The sequence below is a fragment of the Lepus europaeus genome, chromosome 2 (assembly GCF_033115175.1).
Source record: "Lepus europaeus isolate LE1 chromosome 2, mLepTim1.pri, whole genome shotgun sequence".
In the NCBI taxonomy this organism is placed as follows: Eukaryota; Metazoa; Chordata; class Mammalia; order Lagomorpha; family Leporidae; genus Lepus; species Lepus europaeus.
The window spans coordinates 56,269,065-56,290,075 of record NC_084828.1 but is presented as its reverse complement, the minus strand read 5'-3'; the positions used below and the strand labels follow the sequence as shown (position 1 = coordinate 56,290,075).

At 40.3% G+C, this 21,011-nt stretch overlaps 1 protein-coding gene across 2 annotated transcripts; it reads right to left on the bottom strand.

Moving 5' to 3' along the window:
* Positions 1–2,385: 2,385 nt before the first annotated feature.
* PCNP (PEST proteolytic signal containing nuclear protein) lies at positions 2,386–20,744 on the bottom strand. Of its 2 annotated transcripts, XM_062207314.1 has the most exons (6): positions 20,637–20,721; positions 15,724–15,901; positions 15,486–15,648; positions 13,136–13,210; positions 5,098–5,153; positions 2,386–4,196 (listed from the first exon to the last, which is right to left on the bottom strand). In XM_062207314.1, the coding sequence occupies exons 2-6, from the start codon at positions 15,777–15,779 to the stop codon at positions 4,070–4,072; spliced, it is 477 nt and encodes a 158-aa protein (XP_062063298.1). In that variant the 5' UTR covers positions 15,780–15,901; positions 20,637–20,721; the 3' UTR covers positions 2,386–4,069. The 2 variants fall into 2 exon arrangements, with proteins under 2 accessions (XP_062063298.1, XP_062063288.1); XM_062207304.1 differs by lacking the exon at positions 15,724–15,901 and having other exon boundaries at positions 15,486–15,700; positions 20,637–20,744.
* Between the last annotated feature and the right edge of the window lie 267 nt (positions 20,745–21,011).

The window sequence follows — 21,011 nt, the reverse complement described above, 5'->3', positions numbered from 1 at the left end:
GAGCTGGCCGGGAAGAGGGGCAACTGGGATAGAATCTGGCGCCCCAACCGGGACTAGAACCCGGTGTGCTGGCGCCGCAAGGTGGAGGATTAGCCTGTTAAGCCACGGCGCCGGCCGAAGACTACCTTTGACTAGTAAGATATAATAGGAAGATTACAGTTAACTAAAATTAGATCTGTATCTCACAAATGTTTTAAGAATATACTCCTGGCCGGCGCCGTGGCTCACTAGGCTAATCCTCCGCCTTGCGGCGCCGGCACACCGGGTTCTAGTCCTGGTCGGAGCACCGATCCTGTCCAGGTTGCCCCTCTTCCAGGCCAGCTCTCTGCTGTGGCCAGGGAGTGCAGAGGAGGATGGCCCAAGTGCTTGGGCCCTGCACCCCATGGGAGACCAGGAGAAGCACCTGGCTCCTGCCATCGGATCAGCGCGGTGTGGCGGCCGCAGTGCGCCTACCGCAGCGGCCATTGGAGGGTGAACCAACGGCAAAAGGAAGACCTTTCTCTCTCTCTCACTGTCCACTCTGCCTGTCAAAAATAAAATATATATATATATATATATATACACACTCCAAAAGGATCAGGAACCTATGTAAATTTTCATAATTTGAGAAACAAAACCCAGTAGTAAATGAGGATGACATGATTGAGTGATTGAGTGTGCTCAAGACATTAAATGCCCTTAAACATGTGAAAAGATATTCAATCTCACTCTTAGGAGAGATGCAAACCAAAACTTACAAGGAAATGCCATGTTTAGCTTTCAGCCATCAAACTGACAAAAATTTAAATGACAAACATTATGTTGGCAATGTATGTGCAAGCAGGTACACATTTCTGGTGGGGAAACTGGTACAATCTTTTTGGAGAATTTGGCAATACATAGCAAAAGTCATATCCTACTTCTGGGAAGTTACCTGAATACACACTCCAAACACAAAAATGCAAATAGGCAAGATTATTCAACTATAGTATTGTAATGGCATAATACTGGGTATGATCTAACTGCCCGCATAAGACAAAAATTGAAGAAACTGGTATATAGTTGTAACGAACTATGCAATACAGCATGCTTTCAGGTTAAAAAAAAAAAAAGAGGCTAATTTATGCAAAAAGAAAGTAAGGATAAACCAGGAACCACAGATAGGTTGCCTCTAAATGTGCAAACAAGACAGAAAGGATGGGGGGGATGGAGCGGCCGCCTGCAGTGCCGGCATCTCATATGGGTGCTGGTTTGAGTCCTGGCTGCTCCATTTTTGATCCAGCTCTCTGCTACAGCCTGGGGAAGCAGGTGCTTGGGTCCCTGCACCCATGTGGGAGACCCTGAGGAAGCTCCTGGCTTCAGATTGGCACTGCCCTGGCCATTGTGGCCAACTGGGGAGTGAGCCAGCGGATGGAAGACCTCTCTCTCTCTCAAATAAATAAAAAAAATTTTTTTTTTTTTAAAAAGGGAAGAGTGACTTTTAAAAAATATTTATATTTGGAAGGCAGAATGAGAGGGAGACAAATTTGTCCATCTATCTGTTCATTTCGTTCACTCCCCAAATGCCTACAAGAGCCAGAGTGAGGCAGGTAAAAGCCAGTTCATTCAGGTCTCCTGCAAGGGTGATAGGAACCCAAGTACTTGGGGTATCATCTGCCAACTCAGTCACATTAGCAGGAAGCTTGGACCAGAAGTGCAGAGTAGCCAGTACTCTACGGATGTTGAGTGTCCCAAGCTGCAGCTTAACCCATTGTTACAATGCCCACTCCCTTTTTGTGCCACTTTTAGTATTTAAAAATAAAAAAAGCAAATTAGACTACAAATAAACATAACCATTTTGAAAGTGGAAGACTATAAAGTCAAAGTGATGGAAAACTGGAATGTGGAAAATTGTGAAGTCAAAATAATGGAAAATGAGGAAAAAGTAATCATGTGGTCATGCATGGTATGTACAGATAGTAAACTGAGTTAAAATATCAAAGTATGATCAGAGAAAATGGGGATATTTAACTGGTGTGGGGTAAAAAGAGCCCTTCAAATATTTCAAGAAAGCATTTAAATAGAAGTGGGATTTTTTTTCATTATGGTCTTCATACAGGCTTAATGGATAGAATATGTGAGTAAAAGTAACTTCTAACACTTAGTGACTTTCAAACACATTAATATGCATGATTTTCAAACACACAGGACAGACAACCCTTTGGAAATGGAGGAGGATTTGGATTCAGTCTTTTCCAGCGTGAGATACTGTAATCCTATAGAACTATTTGTTAAGTAGTAAGAATTTAAATCTCCCATTACTTTGGCCAACAATCGTGGCAAGAGCAACACTCCTAACATTTGTCTCAACTTTTTTGACAATAAAAAGCCAGTAAGCAACAATTAAGTAGAAAATAAGAACACTACTGAGTTTGAGAAATTTATTGGTATTTTAGTAAAGACATTCATCTTAGTCATCTCTCCCCCATCTTGACCTTAGGTTAAGTTTTTCCATTTGGGTCAAGAAATCAGTGTGTAGGAGAGGGATGTTATTTTAACAACAGTTAAATGGACAAAAATGGATACTTTGCCTACATTAAAGAAAGTTAAATTCATGTAACTTGATATAATAAAATCATGTAAGAACTAATAGTTCTATATACATTTCCATTGTTTTACTTGGGGCTTATTCTAGACTTAAATGTAAGTGAAGAAAGTGTTAGGAATATACACAGGCTGCTTCTCTGGAGTTATTACCTATTAGAAGAGCTTAGTGAGTGGTTACCACCAGTAAAAGTTTGAAGCTGCCTCCAAATTTAATATCATAGGAGTTTTCAAGGAAATCATTATACTATTTTGTCTGTGACTTATGTTTTTAAAGATGGGTTTAACTGTCACACTAAAAAAGAGGTCATATGCAATACAAAAATACAAAACAAACACTCTACAATACACAAATCTTAACAGAGTATATGTGGTGAGAACTCCATAAAATATGTTTGAAGATGCATTTTCTCTATATTTCAGTACCTAAAATGTGCTTTGGAGAGGCCACTGGTCAATATGTATGTTCTTAAACTAAATCATATAATTGTACTATTAAGAAGTCCTGTAGTGAGTTTAATTCAAATATGATTTCACAACTCAGTAATTTAAATGTGTAGACAAAGTTACAGAAAGTGCATCTTCTCATTTTCCATCTTTATACAATGTTATTTTTTTGGTGTTTATACCTTTTAAAAAATAAAAAAAAGCCAAATACTTAAGCAATATGTACATTTACATTTTTGGTGGTGGTCTGTATTTTAAAAGAAACAGCTTCCTTCTGATTTGCCTCAAGTTCTGGTGGAAATGCGTACAGGAACTAGCTAATAAACAAAAACAAAGAGAAGCACATTCGAAATACTGATTTACTTTGGTAGCAAATGGTTGGTCTTTGAAAACTAATGAAGGTAGACAAGATCCCTTAAGGTGAAGTAGGCTATTTCAAATACTCGATAGTTTACATAAAAAGTTAAACTTTTTTTTTAAAAGAGCTAAGCCGTGGTATCCACTGACAGCAATGCAATATCTAGTTTATGATGACTTAAAACAAATGCCCATAAAGAAAAAAGGCTGTACTTTAATTTTATCTAAATTTACTTTCAGTCAATAGTAACTTTTTTTCTCCATACAATACTCCCTTCCCTCTATAAGGCTGTTCCTGGGAGCCTGACAGTTTAGGTAACGAGGGAGTTAAGAGACTTAACTACTCACAGTTTTAAATAGACAATAAAGTTTTGCTTCCCTCTTAATGTGCTAATAGTTGTGTCTAAAAAAATATGCAATTCTTAAAAAGGTACCATTTCTGATTTCTTTATTATCTGTAACCTTTGGAAACTAATCACATGAAACTACAAAATTAGCAAATGTCTGAAATCTGTGTATAAAACATAAATTACCTCTAATTTCAAACTCTCATTTATTAGTGTACCACTCAATCTTAAAAAAAAAAAAAATGAAAAAGAAAAAAAAAGCGGCTCCAAAGATAGTCTTATACCATTCTTTAAAAAAGGAAACTGTTCCTTTTAACTTTACACCCACCCCACACCCCAATTTCAAAACACATCATTTAATTGTCTTGGTCATGGACATTTCCAAGATGAGATTTTATATTTCGCTCCCATAGCTTCTGGTTATCAGAAAACCCATGCTTTCCTTTATTGAAGGAATTTGGTCCGGCTGATGTTGGTGTATCCCTGTGTTAAAAGAAAGGAAATTTATGTGAATTATCACATAAGTCTTACTCAATATATAAACTTGCTTAGCACAGATTATAACACAGGCTGGACACTAGAAGCCCTTTCAAGATTTTAAAATACCATTTCCACAGACAGTTCTTGACTTCAGAGTCAGAAGGCCTGAGGTACATAGGTTAAGTAAATATTAATGACCAACATTTAATTCTGATACACAGCTAAGGGCAGCAACTACTGGTTTGTAAAAAGTATCATCTGTAACCCATTAATATGGCCATGAAATCAGTTTGGTGGCTTGCCATCAGCATTTGTGAAAATGAAAGAGAAGAAAAACAAAGATGTATCACATGTAGAAAGGCTCAATGCCATTTTATAAACTTTTGTTCCAATTTTATGTTTATATGACTACTGAGAGTTTGAATCTGAAAGGACAGCAGGCAGGCAGCCAATGGGACTGTTTCCACTTGAATCAAGAGACTGAGTTTAAAAACTGAGGCTAATGTATGGATTTTAGCATTTAGTTCTTTGGAGGGTCATACATTTGGTAGAAATGGGGGATATCCAATGGACTGATATAAAGTTGACCTTTCTTACAACCCTCTACTAGGTTATCCATTTATGCATATAAAGATGAAGATAGCCCAAGTGCTGGGCCCCCGCCACCCGCATGGGAGAGCAGGAAGAATCTCCTGGCATGGCCCAGCCCTGGCCTTTGAGGCCATCTAGGGAGTGAACCAGCATATGGAAGATTTTTCTGTCTCTCCTTCTCTGTAACTTTTAATTAAAAAAAAAAAAAAAAAAAAAAGAAAAGCTGGAACACTAAAAAGCATTATGTACAACTTTGTGTTGTTCTTATTTTATCTCTATAATTTCCTAGAATACTTATGGAAAATTATAATACCTTCCAATATTCTTCATCCTCATCTTTGCTTCTGGAGGCATTTCCTCTGGTTCACTCTAAAGGAAAAAAAATATAATAAGTAAATGAGATGAATGCATATAAATTTATTAAATTCAGTTGATTACTGAGAATACTCAATTTATATTTGATAACGAGAAAATCAGTGATCTTAACTGCTTTATTAAAATAAAGGAATTATCTTCTATAGTACTGATCTTTCACAAAGATCACCTGCCACTTGGGATGCCCACATCCCACATCAGAGTGCCGGTCTGAATTTGGCTCCTCTGCTTCTAATCCAGCTTTTCTGCTAAAACATCCTAGGAGGCAGCAGATGGTGGCTCAAATGCTTATTAGGTCCCTGCCATCCACATAGGAGACCTAACTGGAGTTCTAGGCTACTGGCTTTGGCCTGGTATAGATCAGTTGCTGTGGGAATTTGAGGAGTGATCAGTAAATGGAAGACCTCTCTTTTTCTGTCATTAAATATAGGGGGGAAAAAAAGTAAGTATTTTAAAAATATATTCTACAGATTGCATATGTCCTGAAATATCACTGTACTCCATAAACATATGGATACTTAAAAACAACCATAAAAATAAGTTTATTTTGGTGCAAAAATTATAAATCCATGCTTAAGACTTTCTAATACATATTTTCCATGAACTTTTTGAAGACCTCTCATGTATAACTGTCAATTAACAAAAAAATTTTTTAAATCTCATGTTCTAGAAACAAAACCATTTTACTAAGTGCTACACATTGTAAAGCATATATTAAGTGCTTTAATATGCACTGTGTTTTAAAATTAACAAGATTATCTCACAAAGGGAGAATAATTATCATCATCTGCATTTTGCAGGGGAGGAGTGCCCAAGGTCACAAAGCTAGTAACAGCAAACCAGTCTGAGGCCAATACAAAGGCTCTTAACCAGTTTACTGTATTGCGTCTCTCAAAACATTTCCCTTTTACTACAAAGGCACCCCCTTTTTTTTTTTTTCTTTTTTGACAGTGAGAGAGTGAGAGAGTGAGAGAGAGAGAGAGAGAGAGAGAAAGGTCTTCCTTCCGTTGGTTCACCCCCGAAAGGCCACTACGCGCTGCGCTGATCTGAAGCCAGGAGCCAGGAGCTTCCTCCTGGTCTCCCATGCATGTGCAGGGCCCAAGGACTTGGGCCATCCTCCACTGCCTTCCCGGGCCACAGCAGAGAGCTAGACTGGAAGAGGAGCAACCGGGACAGAACTGGCACCCCAACCAGGACTAGAACACGGAGTACTGGTGCCGCAGCTCCAGCCTAAAGGCACCTTGAAAGGTCATTCCTTGTAGCTATGGAAAACTGTAGGGCAAGTTCCTTTCAGATGTATACATATTTTTATGTATAAATGGTACAGCTTTTTTAGCTAACTAATTTTTACAAGAGTGACCTCAAAATCAAGGTTGTGGGAGCTTTCATTAATCAAAGCTGGTATAATTTGAGCATTGTAGCCTATTGGAAAAAGTATCCATGAATCTTCACTTACATAATAAGAAAAGCTTAAAAGTGATAAGGGAAAGCTCTTCTTAGTAAGAGACAGTTAAATAAATGTAGAACACATGATGGAATTAGAAAAATCACCATTTCGCAAACATTATCATAATGATCAACTCAGGAAGAATCATAAATAGATGTTAACACTTTTAAGTGAATGTTTGAGAAGTTATATATTTTCACATATTCTCAAAGTGTAACCTCACAAGACAGATTTTAATTGTAAATGATAAAACAGGAATTTGACAGTGGAGAAATCTGGCAGGCATCACTACCCAAATGATCAAAGTTAACACTGCCAGTAATGGGGCCTACTGATAACATGTGCTTTCTGGTACAATACATTGAGAGCCTGGCATCATTTCTTTAGTCTTCCTGCCAAAACAAGGATTATGTATTGACTCCTGAGGAAACATCAGGCAAATCCAAACTGAGAGACACTGTACAATTAAAATAGCTGGGTTTGTACTCTTCAAAAAGGTCAACATCATGAAATACACAGAAAGATTCAGAATTGGCCAAATAAACGACACTAAGGAGACCCAAATTTCAGTACTGACTAAAATGATGCCCTCTTTTTTCAATATATTTCAGACTCAGCTATATACCCAAGATTACTTGTGCCCTTAAAAAAGATGAAGACTTTAAATGTGTATGTTCTTTTACCATTATGATATTATAGCAGAAAGAGTGATGTCTGAACCTATCTAGAAATTAATAAAAAAATAGTTGGGAAGACAGTAAGGTCTGATGAAGGGAACATGGGACAAAAAACTAGAAGACTCAAGGAATAACGTGTATACATTACTGTATATTCAAATATACTTACTTTCTTCATTTGCAAAATGTGAATAAACACATTATACTGAGACAAATAGAGGGTAAATTTAAATTGTATGAAAACTGCTAAGCATTCGAAGTAAACTAAAGGTTATGCGATTGTTAGATATTCAAAGTAAGTCATTATTATAATGTAGGTGCTTAATTTCCAACCTCTGCACTTTTGTTCCATTCTTCCTGTGTCATCCTTCTAGACTACATCTGTACATGTCCAATTGGCTTTGATTAATTGCAACCTTATCTCTTAAGAATGGCAGCGATGCCAGAAAACCTGAAATACTAGCTGAGTTACTGCTTTTTGGAAGTGAAATATTTTTTCCCCAACAAAATCTTATTTGGGTTCTGAAATATCAAATAGATATAAGCAAAATAGGGGTAGAGGACCAGAATTCTGCTTGCTAGGCATCAGCCTTCCACATTACAGCAGCTCCTAAGATATTTCCATAGGACCCCACAACTCTGAGAAATGGTATAGAAATCTATTTTCTAAATTGAGCGTTAAGGCCTCAGGCATTTTGGCCTAATAGTTAAAACATTGGTCAGGATGCCTACATCCCACATTATAGTGCTTGGGTTCAACTCCTGGCTCCATCTTCTCTTTTTGCTAATTCAGACCCTGGTAAGCTGTAGATGATGGCTCAAGTACTTGGGTCCTTGCCACCCATATGGGAGATCCAGATGACTACTGGCCTCCTGGCTAGGGCCTAACTCACCCTTGGCTGTGGCAGGCATTTGGTGAGTGAACCAGCAGGTGCAAATTCTCTCTGCCTTTAAAGTAAACAAATAAACAAAACTTTAAAAAAAAAAGGGGTTGGCTGGTGCTATAGTGTGGGTAAAGCTGCCACCTGCAGCTCTGCCATACCATGTGGGCGCTGGTTCAATTCACGGCTGCTCCACTTCCAATCCAGCTCCCTGCTAATATGCCAGGGAAAACAGCCAAAGATGGCCCAAGTACTTGGGCCCCTGCACCCATGTGGAAGACCCACAAGAAACTCTTGGCTTTGGATCAGCCCAGCTCTGGCCATTGCAGCCACTTGAGGAGTGAACTAATGGATAGAAGATCTCTCACTCACTCACTCAATCTTTCAAATGAATATATAAATCTTAAAAAAAAAAAAAAAAAGCCTCCATTTTAAAACTAAGAAACTGTGAAAAGATAAGTTCTTAAATAAATTATTTATTTGTTCAATTGTTTGCAATGGCCAGGTCTGGGTGAGACTGAAACTGGGAACTCAATCCGGGTCTCCTATGCAGGTGGCAGGGACCCAACTACTTGAGTCATCATCACCTCATGGAATTCATATTAACAGGAAGCTGGAACTCTGGCCTCAGAATCAGCCCTTAAGGCATTCGTATATGGCTGAAGAGCCCATGAGAGTATTTTAGGCATGGAAAGCCAAGACACTCTGGAAAAAAAAAAAAAAAAAAAAAGAAGAAGAAGAAAAAGAATAAGAAGAAGACCTAAATGAAAGATCTCTGTGAGTAAGATCCCAGTGGAAAGAACGGGGCCATCAAAGAAGGAGGTAACTTTCTGTGAAGGCAGGAGAGAACTTCCACTTTGACTAGGACCTTGTCTGAATAAGATCAGTCGGCAAACTCAAAAGGCTTCCATAGCCTTAGCAACTCATGACTAGAGCCTAGGGAGATTACTGATGCCATAAACAAGAGTGTCAAATTGTTAAGTCAACAACAGGAGTCACTGTGTACTTACTCCTCATGTGGTTGTCCAATGTGAAGTAATGCTATAACTAGTACTGAAACAGTATTTTACACTTTGTGTTTCTGTGTGGGTGCAAACTGATGAAATCTGTACTTAATATATACTAAACTGATCTGTATATAAAGATAATTGAAAATGAATCTTGATGTGAATGGAATGGGAGAGGGAGCAGGAGATGGGGGGGTGCGAGTGGGAGGGAAATTATGGGGGGGGGAGCCATTGTAATCCATAAACTGTACTTTGGAAATTTATATTTACTAAATAAAAAACAAAAACAAAACAGGAAGCTGGAATCAGGACTCAAGCCTAGGTAGGTACTCAATTACAGGCTGCCATTTGGGATACTCCCACCTCCTATCAGATGGCCTGGGTTCAAATCTTAGCTCCACTGATGATTCCAGCTGATTCTAGCTTCCTGCTAATGTGTTCCCTAGAAAGTAGTAGGTGCTGGAATCAAGTAGTTGGGACCTTGCCCCTGAAGTGGGAAATCTGGATTGAGTTCCTGGCTTCTAGTTGGGACCACTGCAAGCACTTGAGGGGTAAATCAGCAAGTGGGAGCTCTCTCTTCCTCAAATAAATAAAAACTTAAAAAAAAAAAAATCATATCCAGATTTACTCACAGGCTTTTTGCTAGTTAATAACTGAGCAAAACACCATAGGAAACAAGTCTTCCAACTGCCAGTCCAGTGGTCTCTTTTTTGAATTTCCATAATCTTTACCTCATCACATAATTTAGATTTTTATGTGAGTAGCTTACTTGTGTCTATCCTACTAGGATGAATTCTATGAGAACATGTCCAACTTAATTTTAACATCACAGTAGTTCCTTACCTACTGATCTAAATTCTAGTGATTCCATTTTATCCTTGCCCAATATTCCAGCCCAGTCAAATGCAGCTAATAAGGATTTACCACTTGTGACCTGAAAGCTGATGTCTTGGCTAACAAAAGTATTCCCTGGTTCACCAAAACCTGGCTTAATGTGTTAGAATCCAATCCATATTACTTCACATCTATAGAGACTCCTCAAACATTCTAGCCTCAGTATCTGCACTGCTTTGGGAACAGTTACTCATGTACCCTGTAACACTTTATTGTTATTTAGTAGGGTTATATCTTAAGTGGCAGTTAGGTTCTAAAGTCAGAGACTAACACAAAAATCACTGTCAACATTATGCTTGATAATTCCATTAGTCATTCATAAACACTTTTAAGACTGGTGAAACTGTGAGAACTGGAGCTGACAAACAGAACATCTACGTGCACTTTGGAATATGTGCTTATTGAGTAGAACTGCAGAATCATCTACATTATTTAAGTTAATCCTTCTAGAGATATGGGAAGCAAGTACTGTAGCTGCCTTTTTAAAGCACAAGGACAGGGGGCCAGCGCTGTGGCGTAGTTGGTAAAGCTGCTGCCTGCAGTGCCAGCATTCCATATAGGCGCCAATTCGAGTCCTGGCTGCCCCACTTCCGATCCAGCTCTCTGCTATGGCCTGGGAAAGCAGTGAAGGATGGCCCAAATCCTTGGGCCCTGCACCTACATGGAAGACCCAGAAGAAGCTCCAGGCTCCTGGCTTCGGATCAGCCCAGCTCTGGCAGTTGCAGCCATTTGGGGAGTGAACTAGTAGATGGAAGACTGTCCCCCCACCCCCGCCTCTCTGTAACTCTGCCTTCCAAATCAATCAATCAAAAAAAAAAAAAAAAAAAAAAAAAAAAAAAGCAAGCAAGCACAGGAGTTGGGGTTGTGGCACAGTGGGTTGAGCAGCTGCTTGCAATGCCTGCATCCTGTATATGAGCACTGGTTCGAACCCCCAGCAGCTCTGCTTCTGAACCAGCTCCAGCTTAAGTACATGGGCCCTCGTCACCCACATGGGAGACCCAGATGGGGTTCCTGGTTCTTGGTTTCCACCTGGCCCAACCCTGGCATTGTGAGCATTCTGGGAATGAACCAGTGGCTAGAAGATCTGACTCTTCCTCTTTCTGTCACTCTGCCTTTCAAATAAATAATCTTTGGGAAAAAATTAAAAAGATGAAGTACAATGCTCAAAGGTAATTCAAAAAAGCTTTTGGAAAAACTAAATTAAACGATCTCTTTAGGGGTAGGTGTTTGGCCCCAAGTTGGGACACCTGCATGCCATATTGGGGTGCCTGGGTTTTAGTCAACACTGCTCCCGCTTCCAGCTTCCTGCTGGAGTATACCCTAGGGGCAGCAGGTGGATGGCTCAAGGGGTTGAGTACCTGCCACCCAGGGGGGAGACCTGGACTGAGTTCCCAGCTCCTGACTGTAGCCTGAAGCCTGGCTCAAGCTTGATTAAAGCCTCTACACATATAATCAAAAGAAAAATAAAATGTAAAAGACATTTATTTAAAAAGTAGAGTTAGAGGCCAGCGCTACGGCTCACTAGGCTAATCCTCCGCCTGCGGCGCCGGCACCCCAGGTTCTAGTCCCGGTTGCTCCTCTTCCACTCCAGCTCTCTGCTGTGGTCCGGGAAGGCAGTGGAGGATGGCCCAAGTGCTTGGGTCCTGCACCTGAATGGGAGACCAGGAAGAAGCACCTGGCTCCTGGCTTCAGATCGGCGCTGTGCGCTGGCTGTGGCGGCCATTTGGGGGGTGAACCAACGGAAGGAAGATCTTTTTCTTTTCTTTTTTTTTTTTGACAGGCAGAGTGGATAGTGAGAGAGAGAGACAGAGAGAGAGAGAAAGGTCTTCCTTTTTAGCTGTTGGTTCACCCTCCAATGGCCGCTGCAGCTGGCGCATCGTGCTGATCCGAAGCCAGGAGCCAGGTGCTTCTCCTGGTCTCCCATGCGGGTGCAGGGCCCAAGCACTTGGGCCATCCTCCAGTGCCTTCCCGGGCCATAGCAGAGAGCTGGCCTGGAAGAGGGGCAACCGGGATAGAATCTGGTGCCCCAACCGTGACTAGAACCCGGCGTGCCGGCACCGCAAGGTGGAGGATTAGCCTGTTAAGCCACGGCACCGGCCTGGAAGACCTTTTCTCTGTCTCTCTCACTGTCTAACTCTGCCTGTCCAAAAAAAAAAAAAAAAAAAAAGAGGAGAGTTACAGAGATTTTCCATTTGCTGGTTCACTCCCCAAATGGCTGTAGTAGCTGGGGCTTTCCTGGGTCTCCCACATGCTTGGGTGCAGGAGCCCAAGCACTTGGCGCCATCTTCCACTGCTTTCCTAGGCTCATTAAAGGAGATGGATCGAAGTGCAGTAGCCTGGACTCCCATAAAGGATGTCAGCATTGCAGGTGGTGGCTTTACCCATTATGCCACAAGGTCAGTCCCTCAAAACTTTAAAAAGAGATTTTATTTATTTGAAATGCATTCACAGACAGGGAGAGGCCAAGAGAGAGAAAATTTCCATCGCTGGTTTACTCCCCTAATGGCCATAAAGGCTGGGGCTGGGCCAGGCATAAGGCAGGAGCCAGGTCTCCTGTGTGGGTGCCAACTTGGTCCATCTTCTGCCGCTTTCCCAGGTGTATTAGCAGGGAGCTGGGTTGAAAGTGGAGCAGCTGGGACATTAACTGGTGCTCATATGAGATGCTGGTATCACAAGCAATGACTTAATCTGCTATGCCACATTGGACCCTCATAACCTTTCTGCACCAAAACAAACTTATTTTTTAATTCAATTTTTCCATAAACTTATTGAAGCATACTCATATTGTTCAATAAGTATATAACAATATACTTATATTATATATTATGAATATTATTATATACTGTGAATATAATAATATTCATAATAAGTATCTGGTATGGTTAAGCTTCTTGCCCCCAAAACCAACAATATTAAAAAATAATCCCACAACTAGATAAATACAAAAATAGAAACACCCAGTTTTGTAGATGTCACACAAAAAAAGATGTAAAGAAAATAACCTGTAATCTGTCATTAATGCCTTTCTTTAAGAACTAAAGTAAAATAAACAAAATTGGTGTCAACTTACATCTTCATCTTCATTAAAAGCTGCTGCTACTGAGAGGGTTTTTGGAGCAAGAGTTGGAACAGTTTCTTTAGGCTTCTGAAGATGAAACATAAAAAAAAAATCACTTCAGTAACATTCATACATACTTGTTTAATGATATGAATAATTTATCTTTAAAGATTCAACTGGGTTATCAGTATGGAGGTTTTTACTAATTTTTGTATCCATTTGTTTTCTTCGTCTAAAAGATTACTTAGTTAGCATCTGTAATGTTTAGGACCACTTACTCAAGGGGTACTGTCACAGGTAAGAGAAAATGATTAGTAATACCTTCCCATACAGCCATTAAAATCAATAAAATGTACTTTGAGAACACAAAAGACACCATGACTCACCTTTACTGGCTAATTTCTGTCCTTTGTCCTGTAAACAGGCTTCATCTACATCATCTTTTCTATCTAACCTAACTTTTTTCCCCATTTCTCTCACCTAACCTAAGTTTCAGAAGAATTTATCCTCATTATCAGTACCCTGTCAATAACCATTCAGTCTTCAACCTATTGGAATCTAGCTCCCTCCTTAATAATTACCCTGAAATTATTCTCTGGGGGCCCACCAGTGAGCAGCATGCTGTATTTTAATCACCAGCTTTTTGAAATCAACCCTGCCTTGACATCTAAGACAGGCATATTTGACAGTTCATTTTACAGGTTCTTCTAATTCTCTCACCTTTTGTTCTTTCTCCACCTTCCACCCCACGCTGCAAGTGTTCTCCCCTTGACACAGATACTCAGGATTTTATTGTTAGTGATCTTTCCTATTCTGTACTTCTGTGGTCATTTTCATTCACTCTCAGATCTGAATTACCAAATTCTATGTCTATTCCCAAATTGTCATCTGCCTATTGGACAGCTCCACTTAAGACAGCCTTTGTGTACTTTGTTTCATAGTGTCCTTAAGTACCTAGTCAGAAAACCTTTTCAACTTATGAGCTCTTATTGACTATATCTCTATTAGACAGACTTAACTTTCCTTCTGCTTTTCCATCATACTACCACACCACAACCTAATGTTCTTAGTACTACCTCGTTAGAACTATCAACTCCTCACTTTTTGTGCTTTTTCTCCTTTAACCCTCTATAGTAGTACTAGAGTGATGTTTCTAAATGCAAATCCGTTTGTCTCAAGACTCTTTATTTTTTTTTATTTTAATTTTTTTTTGACAGGCAGAGTGGACAGTGAGAGAGGGAGACAGAGAGAAAGGTCTTCCTTTGCCGTTGGTTCACCCTCCAATGGCCGCCGCGGTTGGTGCGCTGCGGCCGGCGCACCGCGCTGATCCGATGGCAGGAGCCAGGTGCTTCTCCTGGTCTCCCATGGGGGTGCAGGGCCCAAGCACTTGGGCCATCCTCCACTGCACTCCCTGGCCACAGCAGAGAGCTGGCCTGGAAGAGGGGCAACCGGGACAGAATCCGGTGCCCCGACCGGGACTAGAACCCGGTGTGCCGGCGCCGCAAGGCGGAGGATTAGCCTAGTGAGCCGCGGTGCCGGCCTCAAGACTCTTTATAATGGTTCTTTGTATCTTTGCATGAAATGCCATTTTGCTTTTTGCCTATTTTAAATCCAACTCAAGTATCATTTCATCAGTAAAATCTCTGATCTGCTAAAACAAAATTAACCAATCTTCCTACCACACATTTTAAAAATATTTGCTTTTGAAAGAAAAGATGTTAAATTAGATATTATGTACTGTGACTCTAGGAATACTCTTATGAAAGACGTCATGTATTTAATGCAGAAACAACGTAAGACACAAATAACTACTAGCTGATCAATTATCTTTTACATCATATAGCCAAAAGCAGCAGTTCAACTATTTTTTAATTTCTCACACTTCCCTGAATAATCTTATTCTACATCTTACTCACCCAAGAAGGCTACAACTTATTTTATAAAAACAGGGGGTTTGTTTTCCATAATTAAAGTTTTATTGAGTAAGCGTTTTCAAGTATAACTTCCACCTCCCCATTTACAATGATCAGTAATTACTAAATCATGCCATTAAGTAGGGAGTTAGATTTAGGGAGTATGCTCACGCAGGTAGCATGGCCGAGCAGTCTAAGGCGCTGGGAGTATGCTCAAGTACATTAAAATTGACCGTCAAGGAGACCCACTATATTAGAAGTATGATTGAGAACACATGTTTAATATACGATATCAAAAATTTACACATAAATTCACACATCAAAGAGAAGCAATGCATCTTAATGTACTTTTTTGTTTTTAATTTACCATGACTTTATAAAAGCAGGTTTCCGAAACAAATTCCTTAATATTCATTACAAACATTCATATATATAAAATAAGAACTTACACTTGATCCAAGTTTGATGGATATGGCTGATGCTTTCTTTGACGTCTGACTACCTATGGCAAATCCAAACTTGGAGATCTTTGTAGGTTTTGTTGGGAGGTCTGCAGCTTCTTCTTCAGCTGATCGTTTCTCAGCGCTGCGACTGGAACTTTCCCCTCCATTACTGGAAGAAACAGTCTTAGTTTTCACAGGTTTTTCTGCTTCTTCTTCAGGTCCTGGTGAAGTCGAAACAACTTACCAAGATGAGCTATTTTTACTGAGCAGATTGATGGGAGCAGCAACCTCAAAAAGCATCGTTACAAGGAAGATACCTCTGCAGTTGTCACCTACTGACCCAACAGTCTCTTCCACTGTTTGTTAGAGTATACAGCAGGAACTGAGATTGTGTGGCAGTAGAAGAGGCTCCCATGAATTAACTAGCATAAAATACAGAGCAATTTAAAATTATAAACATAGAGTTCACAAAAAAAGTAAAGACCCTTCAACTAAATACTATATAAACTCTACAATAATCTGGTTATGATTTTGCTTTTTAGAAATTAAGATCTACAAATTAGTTTGTGAGTGCTAAAATAATACATTTGGCTAACAAATTCTAATATTTTTCAATAACAGGACTAATTATACAAAGTAAGTACCTAGTTATGAAGAGGTCATTACCCAAACTACAGTGTTAACACAGGCTAGAGTAATTTTCTTAAATGATGTGTTCCTCATGTACATCTCATATAATCTTAAAAGTTGAAAAGCAATTTAAAGGAAGACCTCAGGTTCACCTCTTGAGTAATTTAGTCTACTCTGAAAGCTTGGTTATCTCCTATTTCAAGCTATCTGTAAGAGCTATTAAAAATCACGTTGATTTATATATTACGTTTTCTAATGAAAGACAAGCTAATCACAAGTTCAAATAGTAAGAAGGCATACATATGTTGGTTTGGAAGGCAACATGTCTTTCAATAATTTTGCTTGTGTTTCTGTTAAGTCAATGATGAAATTTGTTCATATCCTGAGCACTTCAGGTCTGTTATATAATACTGGGAGAAGAGACAGAAGACAATTTCATTTTCTTTCCTCAGTTTGCCAATTCAACATACAGAATGTGTCCTGCTACACTGGATAGAGTGTTTATAGAGAAAAGGATGCTCTGAGGGTGGCCTTTACAACAGTTAAGAAAACATGACAAAAAGCCAGAATGGTGGAAAAACAATTAAGCACAAATGGATTGAAAACGATTAAACAACTGGAGGCTACAGATTTGTTCCATGTGGTTTGGGAATGACGGTGTCTCTAGATTAGTATGCACTCTGAACATTGATTTTGTTTAGACCAAAAAGTGGGCATTTTAGCCCAGCAGTTAAGACACCCACTACCCAACTCAGAGTAGCTGAGTTTAACATCTGACTCCATCTCCTGCCTCCAGCTAATGTAGACCGTGGGAGGCAGTAGAGACAGCTTAAGTAACTAGGTTCCTGTGATACTTGTAGATCTGGAATGGAATAAGTTCGTAGTTTCTGGCTTCAGACCTGGCCAATGCGAGCATCAGGGGAAGTGAGCCAGTGGATGGGAGCTCGCTCTCTTTATCTCAAGTAAATAAATATTTAAAATTCAATAAAGGAATTTTTTATCCCCTTTGGACAAGGGGTGAAAGTTGTAATGATAATGTAAGGGAAGGAATTAGATTTTGGGATTTTCTCAGGAAGCAAAGATAGCACTATTTGAGGTGTCATTTACTTAAATATGTATGAAGTTACAAAAGCACCTGAAGAATTTTTAAAGACTGCTATTTAACAGTTGAAAAACAGAACACAATTCAATACAAATGGGCTCTTACTCTCAAATAAATTAATAAAAATATTAATAACATTAAATATGACAATTAACGGAATTGCTATGTGCTAATAAATGGAATATAATACTAAGCCATTATGCCATAATAATGAATTCCATGGAGACTGCTCCAGAAAAGAGTACAAAAAGGGACATGGGAGAACTCTTCTTCTACTCATCAAGTGGAAACAGCTCAATTTTATTCACATCTGTGTTGTCTTCAGAAGAGGCAAAACTAGACCATCAGTATTACAGGTGCACATTGAACATTAAAAATACTGTGTTTATCAAAGGTCACTTCTACACATAACTGATTCCAGATCCAGCAAATTCTAGACATAGTATAAAACTGATCTTGCCCACTCTTAAGTGTTTTTGGTTTTTTAAAGCAACTGTAAAAACTCTTATCAGTATGAGTGGATCAGATCTACTCTTCAGTGAAGAGGTGGGGACAGCAGGGAATGTAGGAAGGTGGGTGCATTGTTGGCCCTCATTTCTTAGCTTTAAAAAGCTCAACATGTCACATAAATTGAGATGTTATTTTCTCTTTACATAACCTTCTTAATAATTATGTAGTAAATACACAAAGCATTTAGGGAAAAAGTAAATGGAATAAACAATGAAGATGGGAAACTATGACTGACAAATCTATGATACTAAAAATGTGATATTACAGTTTTTATAATTCCATGTACATACATCATTTGAAAATTATAAACCACATCATGTACCACTTTAAACTTGGGGCTTTTAATCAAGGGTCCTCTATAATGGGACATTTTATATTTGGGGACTGTAGAAAACAAAATTTTAGATGACCATGAATTGGGACTGTGAAAATTTTTAGTAATGTAAACTATAAAAGCCAAAATAAAATCACATCAATTTACACATGAAGCAAATTATATCAAATTACTAGATTCTTAACGTGTGGGTTACTTAATGTGAAATAAAATTCACATGGTGCTATTGTTTTTCTTCTCCACTGAAGCTAGAAGAGAAGTGGGCTTTAGAGCACAAACAAAATTACCTCTTAAGAAAGACTGGGTCCAAAAAGTGCCCCACAAGATCCATTTGCATTATGGTAGCTTCTACATATGGGAAAAAGGCAAACAGCTACCTTTCAGGACTGCTGTGCAGTTTACATAAGAATGTAGTCAAGACCTCACTAGTGTCTGGCATAGTAAGTGTCAATTTCACTTAAGTAGTTCTTAGCACAACCTAACAAAGCTGGAGATGGTGGTGATTATGTATGAACAGCTTTTCTCTAAAATTTCTACAAATTTCAAAGAGCTACAAATTTTTAAATAAACTTAGAATAAAAAAATCTACACAAAGCCTTACTCTATTTTTGGAAACTGAAAGCAGGTAGTTCAAGTAATCAGCTTCTTTCAGAGATGTAAATTAATGTCAACTGTGAAAGTAAGTTTCTCATAAAAAACACTATGCTTTCAATTTAGGATTGTTCAGTAGGTTTGTAAAAGCTCATTCTAGTCTGTAGTCAAATCCCAAAGACAAACCTGACAGTTTTTTGGAAAAAAAAAAAAAAATTGTGTCACAAAATCACCAACTTAACAATATTAATAGAATTACATGTTTTAATTGTGATTCCGAGGCACAATTTCATAAAAATATCTGACACCTAAAAAATGGTTTATATGCAACAGTACTAGTTTCTTGTAAAGGAAATGACACAAACTAGGTAGAAGGCGTGACATTTTCTTTTATGTTATAAAAAAAATTTCCTGATAATTTATACTACCCTCTCCCTCACCCAAGTGCTAAAATGGGAACATCAATATTCATCAGACAAAGCTAATATCTCTCAACTGAACGGGTGGCAGGTAAAGTATATAGTGGATTTATGTTGACACTTCGGGTACACTCCAGCAGCGCCTTAAATACACCTCTGCAACTCTACCAAGGCAGGTAAAAAGCCAGCCTTAAAGTTTAAGACACAGGAGATTCTTCAGGCTACAGGTGTTATGTGGAGGACTGGCCAAAGACTTTACTACAGGGCATTTAGGTTTTCTTTAAACTAGCTGTAAATTCTTGTGTAATTTTACTCCACAATTTCCAAGACAGTTTTTTTTTTTTGGGGGGGGGGGAGGGGAGGATCCCTATCAAGGAAGCCCTACAACTGTGTTTTCATATGCTATTTTACTAGTTAAAAAAAATGAGGAGGAAGTCTCAGCTCAAACTAGTAGCATTCTACATGCTTCTTTTAAAAAAAGGAAATTCTAAATTCAAAGCAACGGAACATTACAATTAATAGTTATAACGTTTGTTACCATAATTCACATTAAGCATTACTCTACTAGTTGTCTGTATATGCTATTTATCTCCTGTATTTTTTCATACTAAATACTCTCAGGGATAAGACTTGAGGGAGTGGGAATACAGAATATTTAAAACTTCTAAACAAGACAGTATGAGCGGATCGCACGTGTCTAGTCATTGCCTTCTTACGACAAAGCGGGGTGGGGGGACTGGCGAGATCACGTACTTCTTTTCCTTAACGCAGAACACCCCAGTTTACAGGGCCGCAGTGGTTAGAATAAGGCAAGCCGCAACCTGATTAACATCGTAACAAAATACAAGAGTCACACTTGCCTATTTAGCCTCCTAAATATCTGGCATGCGGGCAGCTGGCAGCAGCCTGAAAAGCCACGGTACTTCGGAAAAAGGCGGCCACCCTCCAACTCGAGACCCCGGAGCTTAAACCAGGGGCAGGCAAAGGCACTCTCTCTACCTCCCTCGCCCGGGCTACGCAGAACGCGGGGGGAAAGAGCAGGCCGGGGTTGTCCACCTCCTCAGCCAGAAAGCGCTGCAAACGTAATCGGCTCCAACGTGTAACCGAGAGGCCGGCACCGTCGGAAAGTCGGCCTGCGGCCAGTTCCCGCGGTCGCGGCTCGGTGGCTCGCCTGGGAATGTGTGCGTTTCGTGTGATGAGCGTCTCCTGTGTGTTTTGTGTGATGTGCGTCCCCGGTATGGCGGTGAGCGGCCCCTGCACCGCCGATTCTGGTCCCACCCCAAGTTTTCGTTCTCCCTTACTGGCGCCCTTTTCCCATCTCCTCAGAGGCAGGGCCTCCGCTGGGCCACACGGTGACCAAAGTGGCCCACTCTCCCCCGGCAAAGAGGCGATGAGGGCCCCGATCCCACTGGGCCTCACGGGCGTGCCCGGGGCTCGTCTGGGCCCAGCACCGGGCCGGGTGAATGCCTGATCCGCCCATTCTTCTCCCCACCCAACGCCCCCCACCCCGGGGAACTTAAAGAAAAGCCCAGAGCATCCCACGCAGCCCGCGACGCTGGGGTTGTGTTCACCTCCGGCGGCTCCAGCTCGCTGCGGCTTTTCGGGCTTCTCTTCTCCCGCCTTCCCGTCCGCCATTTTCCCCGCCGCGGCCTCCCCTGCAGCCACGCCAAGGACGTCACGGCCCCGCCCAACAACCACTGAGCTTTGGGGCCGGCCGGCGAGACGGCAGCCTAGAGCGGCCCCGGAGAGTGAAAAGCGGCCTCTTCGCGAACGGAAGTGGGCGTGACGTCGTCGATTAGCCGCCTCTGAACGGGGAGGGGGGGAAAGGTGGGTGGGCTCTCTGGAGGACTGGTTGTAGATTTCGCTGCTGGACTGTTAGGTTTTCATGCTCCAGGGCCAGAGCCAGGAAGGTCGGGGCAGGTGCAAGCGTCTCAGGAAACGTTGGT